Here is an 8,752-nt window from a genome sequence, read left to right as displayed (position 1 = left end):
CACACCCTCCAGCCCCCTCACCACCACCACCACAGCCTTCTCTAATTAGGCCCCACTGTAGCTCCTAGTCTTGCCACCTGCAGGGAACCACCAGCCACCTGTCTTGTGCCCCAGACTCCACGGAGATCTCCTGAATCATGGTGACAAGGCACGATGACAAAGTCTCCTGGCTGGCCTGCCTCCACCCATCCCTCCCGCCCAAGGAGGCTGCAATCCGTAATTTGCACACTCATGCAGAAAATCGTGTGTTGACTGAAGTTACACCCATGAACTCAGCAATAACAACTGTTGTCCCTAACATCTCTTCCCCCTGCCCAACGACACCCTTGTGGCTCCTAGACCCTATAAGGGACTGAAAGTCAGGGTCAATTCCAGGCCCACCTGTGCTTCAATGTCACTTCATGTCCACAATATGGTGCTTAAAATCTGGTTGTGAAATGGTTGACAGATCATTGGAAAAAAAAAAAAAAGAAAGAAAGAAAGAAAAAAAGGGATTGTAAGTCCTAGAGAGGGTTGTTGTCAAGAAGAGGGGGCGGGGTGGGGGGAGCCTGGAAACACTTCCAAAGGTGTGGGTGTTGGTGGGTGGGTTTCTCATCCAGACAGAAGCAGAGGTCCAAGGACCTCAGCACCCCAGGGACTGCAGAGGTCATAAATCGCTCACTGGGACCTCATGGGTACCCAGAGATCAGACTTCCGCAAATCAGAGCCAGAACACTGCCCTGCCCAGTCCTTTGGCAGGCAGCCATGGGTGGGACCACTGAGTCCCAGCAGCCAATGAGAAGCACGACTGCCTAGCCCAGCATTGTCCCAGCTGCCTGTTCAAATACACCTGCCAGTCCAAGCAGCCAGACCTGTCCTGTCTTCTCTGTCCCTGCCGCTCTCGCCAACATGCCGATCATTGAACTTGACACCAACCTGTCTGCGGACCGCTTACCTGCGGGGCTGGAGAAGCGGCTGAGCCAAGCAGCTGCTGCCATCCTGAAAAAACCCGAGAACGTACGTGAGCTTGGGCGGTTCAAAGATTGGGGTTCTGCCCGGGTTGCAGGCTCAGATTGCCCTAACCCCTGCCCTTCTCCCCAAGGCTCCTTCACTCAGCCTCTGGCACCTCTCACCCCTGCCCAGTATATCCAGTGTCTTACCTTGTCGCTTTCTTCAGCAGTGACATTGACTACTCAGAATGGCACCTCTCAGAGGACCGAGGGTTTGGCTGTGGCCCAACTGCAGGTGACACTTGTGTTTGTTCCTTACCATGCCCGCAGATCATGCACGTGTTGGTGCGGCCAGGCCTGACCATTGTGCAGGGTGGCTCCACTGAGCCCGGTGCGCACCTAAGCGTTACGGCTTTCGAAGGATTGGGCACTGCAGAGCAGAACCGTGAATACAGCGCCCGCTTCTTTGAATTCCTCACCAAGGAGCTGGGTGTTGCCAAGGACAGGTGCGTAAGGCCTCAGGGGACACCCATTGCAGGACACTGCTCAGGGCCACATTCCTGTGCAGTCCCCAAAGACACACTCATCCGCATCTGGTGTCCCAGATGAAGGTGGGTTGGCCTTTGGGTCAGTGCCACTGTCCAACAAGAATGTCATCATGGCTTCTTCTAATCCTCAGCGCTTATAAGTGGGCACAGAGTAGGCTCTCTTCATCAACCCTCTCGCCAGGTGCACTGCAAGGGTCTCATGGGCTGGCAGGTGTTCTGTACCTAACTTGGCACCTGGGCAAATGGGGAGATGCTATTGTTGGGAAGTAATCAGAGTCTCATTCCCAAGCAGAGCTTTTCCAAGCTGCTTGGGAGAAATCCTGGAGAAGTGTGGAGGCCCAGGAGAACTCAGGCTCAGGATCACAGAACAGTAGAAGAGTCCTGGCCAGGGGAAGTGGCAGATTCGGGACATGTGGAGTCTGGGGCCAGCACTGACCAGTAGCTGGTGATGGGCCATCCTCCGTTGGGTGGCCTTCATTGCTGAACAAAGCAGGGAGGCGTGGTGGCCTCCCTCTGCCACCATGAGATGCTGCCACCCAGATGTGGCATTGGCTTCAAGGGTGATGCTGCCCACTGGGTGCAGTTACAGTCAGTGAGGAGCTGAGGCCAGCAGGGCCTGCAGAGGACCTTCCAGGGTGGAGCCTTTGTGTACACAACACTGGTGACTCCTGGCAGGTGCTCCGATGTGGGTGGAGCCAGGGAGAGAGGATGATTCCCATAGGTGCAGCTAATGCGCATGTGCAGGGAATCCTATAGGTTCTTTTCAGGCCTGCCCCCAGTCTGGCCTTTCCCTTGAAGATGAGGTGTCATCTGCATTTTTGAAGGCTCCACAGAGAGGAGAAGGGAAGCTTGCCACTCAACTCTCCCTGCTGTGCTCATCAGCTGCCACTTGCTGTCGCCAGCAGGAGGGGGGGCACCAGGGGCTTGATCATTCCTCACTTGGATATGACCTGGGAATTGTCCCACACTGGTTGGGAATGTGGCTTTGAGGAGACAAAGGTCTCCTTTGGAGGTCTCCAGGGACCCTCCAGTTAGGAAGAGGGTGACTGTCGCTCTGAGCCCACACACTGGTGGACTTGGGTGCACGCTGCACCTGCTGGGAGGCCCCCAGGTCAACTCTGTCCTTGTTGGGTGGGCAGTGCCTGTCTGCAAGTGGCATGTGCTGTCCTGCCCAGGTCATGGGAGATCATTACTGGGACATAGATGCCTTCAGACTGCAGGGCAGGCTGAGCCGGGATGTGCTGGGAGCCTCAGTGGGCACCCCAGGGAGGGGTGTACAGGATGAGCCCTTAGCCACAGAGCTGAGAACTTCTTCTTTGTGTCTTGTAGAATACTTATCCGCTTCTACCCAGTGGAACGCTGGCAGATCGGCATAAATGGGACAGTTGCAACATTTTTATGATTGTCGCCAAGGGATCCGGGGTGTCTGATGTCTACCACATCCTGGTTGAGTGGGGATCTGGGGGATGCCAAGTTTGAGCTGAGCTGCACATGACCTCCCAGGTCTCCATGGTCCTGACCAATAAATGAAGAGAGCCTCACAGTGCAGACATGACTTGTGCAGCTTCTTGTCCCTCGACCTGGCCTCCTGGGCCAACATGGGCAGTGTGTTTGGCATGTGTGGCAGGCATTTCCTGTGCTGGGTTCCCCTGGCAGCGACATTGTCAGAGTACACACGAGTGGGTGGAGGGACCGTCCTGCTGGCTCTGATCTCACAGTCTGGTGGTGAAACCAGGCCTGGGGCTTCCTGAAGACTGTGCTGTCCCCAGCTGGTGTGGCCTGATCCTTTCCACCTCTGTGGACTACTTCCCACAGGCACCTGCCCTGGGCAATGCTGTGTTTCTCCTTCTCCCTGAGTGTTTATCGAGTCCTCCCCTAAACTGTGCAGCTCCTTGCTAGGAATACCAACAGCAATGACCCCAGCTCTTTATGTGCATTTTCAAAAGCATTAGTTTCTTTTTGTGTTGACAATAACACAATGCCATAGATTGGGTGAGTTATAATGAAAAGAGATATACAAACCAGCCTGTGTCCAGGAGGGTTAAGCTGCCACCTGCAACACTGACATCCCATATGATGCCTGCTCAGTTCCTGGCTGCTCAGCTTTCCATCCAGCTCCCTGCCAATGGAACCTGTTAAAGCAGCAGTGGATGCTCTAAGTCCTTGGGCTTTTGCTACCCAACTGTTGACCTGGTGAGAGTTCCAGGCTGGCTTTGGCCAATCCCAGACTGGAATACTGTAGACATTGAGGGGTGACCAGCAGGTGGAAGACCTGTCTGTCCCTCTCTGCAATTCTGTGTTACTCATTCATTTAAAATGCATGCTTTAATTGGAATGAGGAAGTGAGACAGAGAGAAAGATCTTCCATCTGCTGGTTCATTCCTCAAGTGACTCCCAAAGGTTGGCCTCAGCCAATCTGAAGCCAGGAGTTGCTTTCAGGTCTTCCATGTGGATGCAGGGTCTCAAAACTTCGAGCCATCCTCTCCTGCTTTCCCAGGCTATAGGCATGAGTATATGGGTAAGTAGTGGAGCAGCCAGAATACAAACCTGCACCCATATGGGATGCAGGTGTGTGCAAGACTAGGAATGTGGCCACTAAGCTACCCTGTAGGGCACCCTTTTTTTTTTTTTTTAAGAAGAGGTTTATTTGGCTTATGGTCCTGGATTCCAAGGTCCTTTCTTGCTGCGTCTGGTTGTGAGCGAGAGTGGCACCTACTAGAAGCAGAGTGTGCATGTGTCCCTTGTAGTCATTCTAAACCTTTTATAATACCTCCAGGAACAAATGATAAGTGTTTCGAGACCAACATTGTGTGCAAGGGTTTAAGCTGGTGCCATGTGCTGCAAGGTCAGCATCCCACGTTGATGCTAACTGGATCCCAATTGATCCATTTCCTGCAACAGCATTAAAGGCAGTCCTAGTACTTGACCTAAACCACTCGCAGGGGGAGACCCAGATGGAGTGAAGGCTCTTGGTTTCAATCACTGTGAGCATTTTGGGAGAGAGCCAGCACAAGCAAGAATCCCTTTGATCTCTTTACAAAAGTGACTTTCAAATCTTTAAAAGAGGAAGATTTCCTGGTTTAGTCTCTTCCCGTGGGAGTTTTGGGGGCAGCTGGGTGACCCCTGTCATATCACTCTCATCACCACCACAGCCTTCTCTTGGCCCCATCGTGGCTCCTGGTCTGGCCACCTGCAGGGAGCCACCAAGCCACCTGCCTTGTATCTCAGACTCCACGGAGATCTCCTGAATCATGGCGACAGGGCATGATGACAAAGTCTCCTGGCTGGCCTGCCTCCACCTCTCCCTCCCACCCAAGGAGGCAGCTCTATGTAATATGCACACATATACACAATGACATGTGTGTTGGACTGAATGGAGCTATACTCATGGGCCCACACATGATGATCTTTGTTCCTACTCTATCTCTTCCCCTTGCCCCAGTGGCTGCTCTCCCCTACAAGAGGGTGAAAGCCACGATCACACCCAGCCCCACCTGCACACCACGTGTTACTTTATGTGCAGAGAGCAGCACCCAGGTTCCCCTTTGGAACTTGAAATCTGATTGTGAAATGGTTGACAGTTCATTGAAAAAAAAAAAGTGTTGCAAACCACATGGAGAGGGTTATTGTGGGAGATCAGGAGAAGGGTCCCACAGGGTTATGCAGTTCATGTAATTCAAACTTCATCTAGATAGCAGCTATATCCAAAGTCCCCTAGCATCCCAGGGATTGCTGATGTCAGAGCCCTACCCACTGGGACCTTAGGTGCTCCAAGAGATCTGACTCCTGAACTCAGAGCCAGCACAGTGGCCCTTCCCAGTGCTTTGGCAGGCAGCCATGGGCGGGACCTCTGAGTCTCAGCAGCCAATGAGGAGCGTGACTGCCTAGCCCAGCATTGTCCCAGCTGCCTGTTCAAATACACCTACCGGTCCAGGCAGCCAGACTTGTCTTCTCTGTCCCTGCCGCTCTCGCCAACATGCCGATCGTTGAACTTGACACCAACCTGTCTGCGGACCGCTTACCTGCGGGGCTGGAGAAGCGGCTTCGTCAGGCCTCTGCGGCCACTCTGAACAAACCTGAGAACGTACGTGAGCGTGGGGAGGTTCAAAGACTGGGGTTCTGCCACGGTTGCAGGCTCAGATCACCCTAACCTGACCACCAATTTTCTTCCTGAGGCTTGATCCCTCTGTCTCCCAGAGTCCCTCTCCTTTGCAACCCAGGATCCAGCATCCTCAGGTTTCACCTCTCCCCAGCAGTGAACTATATTACAAGAGTGGGACTGTCAGAGGTCCTGTGGCCTCGGGTGGGTCACTTGTGTTTGTACTTTTTTATGCCGGCAGCTGATAAGCATCGTGGTACGGCCAGGCCTGACCATGATGCTGGGGGGTTCCACTGAGCCCGGTGCACACCTGAGCGTCATCGCTTTGGAAGGAGTTGGCACTGCAGAGCAGAACCGTGAACACAGCGCCCGCTTCTTTGAATTCCTCACCAAGGAGCTGGGTGTTGCCAAGGACAGGTGCGTAAGGCCTCAGGGGACACCCATTGCAGGACACTGCTCAGGGCCACATTCCTGTGCAGTCCCCAAAGACACACTCATCCGCATCTGGTGTCCCAGACTCCTCCCCCAGATGAAGGTGGGTTGGCCTTTGGGTCAGTGCCACTGTCCAACAAGAATGTCATCATGGCTTCTTCTAATCCTCAGCGCTTATAAGTGGGCACAACCCTCTCGCCAGGTGCACTGCAAGGGTCTCATGGGCTGGCAGGTGTTCTGTACCTAACTTGGCACCTGGGCAAATGGGGAGATGCTATTGTTGGGAAGTAATCAGAGTCTCATTCCCAAGCAGAGCTTTTCCAAGCTGCTTGGGAGAAATCCTGGAGAAGTGTGGAGGCCCAGGAGAACTCAGGCTCAGGATCACAGAACAGTAGAAGAGTCCTGGCCAGGGGAAGTGGCAGATTCGGGACATGTGGAGTCTGGGGCCAGCACTGACCAGTAGCTGGTGATGGGCCATCCTCCGTTGGGTGGCCTTCATTGCTGAACAAAGCAGGGAGGCGTGGTGGCTTCCCTCTGCCACCGTGAGATGCTGCCACCCAGATGTGGCATTGGTGTCAAGGGTGATGCTGCCCACTGGGTGCAGTTTCTGGTGCTCCGATGTGGGTGGAGCCAGGAAGAGAGGATGATTCCCATAGGTGCAGCTAATGCGTATGTGCAGGGAATCCTATAGGTTCTTTTCAGGCCTGCCCCCAGTCTGGCCTTTCCCTTGAAGATGAGGTGTCATCTGCATTTTGGAAGGCTCCACAGAGAGGAGAAGGGAAGCTTGCCACTCAACTCTCCCTGCTGTGCTCATCAGCTGCCACTTGCTGTCGCCAGCAGGAGGGGGGCACCAGGGGCTTGATAATTCCTCACTTGGATGTGACCTGGGAATTGTCCCACACTGGTTGGGAATGTGGCTTTGAGGAGACAAAGGTTGACTGAAGTCATGTGCAGGTCTCCAGGGACCCTCCAGTTAGGAAGAGGGTGACTGTCGCTCTGAGCCCACACACTGGTGGACTTGGGTGCACGCTGCACCTGCTGGGAGGCCCCCAGGTCAACTCTGTCCTTGTTGGGTGGGCAGTGCCTGTCTGCAAGTGGCATGTGCTGTCCTGCCCAGGTCATGGGAGATCATTACTGGGACATAGATGCCTTCAGACTGCAGGGCAGGCTGAGCTGGGATGTGCTGGGAGCCTCAGTGGGCACCCCAGGGAGGGGTGTACAGGATGAGCCCTTAGCCACGGAGCTGATAACTTCTTCTTTGTGTCTTGTAGAATACTTATCCGCTTCTACCCAGTGGAACGCTGGCAGATCGGCATAAATGGGACAGTTGCAACATTTTTATGATTGTCGCCAAGGGATCCGGGGTGTCTGATGTCTACCACATCCTGGTTGAGTGGGGACCTGGGGGATGCCAAGTTTGAGCTGAGCTGCACATGACCTCCCAGGTCTCCATGGTCCTGACCAATAAATGAAGAGAGCCTCACAGTGCAGACATGACTTGTGCAGCTTCTTGTCCCTCGACCTGGCCTCCTGGGCCAACATGGGCAGTGTGTTTGGCATGTGTGGCAGGCATTTCCTGTGCTGGGTTCCCCTGGCAGCGACATTGTCAGAGTACACACGAGTGGGTGGAGGGACCGTCCTGCTGGCCCTGATCTCACAGTCTGGTGGTGAAACCAGGCCTGGGGCTTTCTGCACACTGCTGTCCTCCTCAGATCCCTGTCCACACCTGGGATGGTTTGACCAGTTCCATCTCTGTTGACTGCTGCATCCTACACAATCCAGGTCGGGTAGGGTTGCATGCAGCTGCCATGGGTGTTTCTATGTTTCTCCTTCTCCTTGAGCTCTCATCGAGTTCTCGCCTGACCTGTCAACTCCCTCTTGGGTACTCTAACAACACTGATTCCTCTGTTGTACCTTTTTTTTTCAACATCAGTTTTTTTTGCATGTATTGACAGTAACAAAATGCAAAGGCTGGTTGTTATAAAAACTAGTTTTACAATAGTGGCAGCTTATATAATGTCTGTTTTATTTCTGGCTGCTCTGCTTTCCATGCAGCTCCCTTCTAACATTCCTGATAAACCTATAAAGGATGCTCAAAGTCCTTGGGTTTCTGCTACCCACCTGGAGAGGCTTCAGTCTGGCATTGCCCTGGCCCAGCCTGGGGCATTGCTAACACTGGGTGTCTGAGATTGCAGCACATAGAGGTTCTGTCTCTACCTCTTATCCTGCAACTCTGATTGATTCAGTTTAAATAAGTGTTTTTTAAAGAAGAGTTTTATTTTGTTGATGGTCCATGAGTTCAAGGTCAGTTGTTCCTGCCACTGATCTTAGAGGTGGCCCAGGATAGAACATACTAGAAGCAGAGTGTGCATGTATCCCTTGTAGTCATTCTTCACCTTTTATAATACCTCCAGCAATTGTTTTGTGGGTACTGCTGCTGTGTTGCAGAAGACTAAGGTGGTGCTGCCCTTCTGCAAGGTCAGGATCTCACGTTGATGCTAACTGGATCCCAATTGATCCATTTCCTGCAACAGCAGTAAAGGCAGTCCTAGTACTTGACCTAAACCACTCGCAGGGGGAGACCCAGATGGAGTGAAGGCTCCTGGTTTCAATCACTGTGAGCATTTTGGGAGAGAGACAGCACAAGCAAGAATCCCTTTGATCTCTTTACAAACCTGCCAGTCCAATCTTTTAAAAAAATATTTATTTGTTTTTATTGGAATGCCAGACATATAGCAGGAAGA

General features: G+C 53.0%; 2 protein-coding genes across 2 annotated transcripts; both read left to right on the top strand.

Moving 5' to 3' along the window:
• The first annotated feature begins 654 nt into the window (after positions 1–654).
• LOC121171788 (D-dopachrome decarboxylase-like) lies at positions 655–3,025 on the top strand. Its single transcript, XM_041003526.1, has 3 exons — positions 655–996; positions 1,260–1,435; positions 2,807–3,025. Exons 1-3 carry the CDS (start codon positions 889–891, stop codon positions 2,877–2,879), a joined length of 357 nt encoding a protein of 118 aa, XP_040859460.1. The 5' UTR covers positions 655–888; the 3' UTR covers positions 2,880–3,025.
• A 2,280-nt stretch (positions 3,026–5,305) lies between these two features.
• On the top strand, positions 5,306–7,496 carry LOC121171789 (D-dopachrome decarboxylase-like). The gene is made up of 3 exons (XM_041003527.1): positions 5,306–5,561; positions 5,818–5,993; positions 7,280–7,496. Exons 1-3 carry the CDS (start codon positions 5,454–5,456, stop codon positions 7,350–7,352), a joined length of 357 nt encoding a protein of 118 aa, XP_040859461.1. The 5' UTR covers positions 5,306–5,453; the 3' UTR covers positions 7,353–7,496.
• The last annotated feature ends 1,256 nt before the right edge of the window (positions 7,497–8,752 follow it).

Source organism: Ochotona curzoniae, unplaced genomic scaffold (assembly GCF_017591425.1).
Source record: "Ochotona curzoniae isolate NIBS_2020 unplaced genomic scaffold, NIBS_Ocur_1.0 scaffold_274, whole genome shotgun sequence".
Classification (NCBI taxonomy): domain Eukaryota; kingdom Metazoa; phylum Chordata; class Mammalia; order Lagomorpha; family Ochotonidae; genus Ochotona; species Ochotona curzoniae.
The sequence above is the reverse complement of the archived record's forward strand: the minus strand, read 5'-3'. Positions and strand labels throughout refer to the sequence as shown.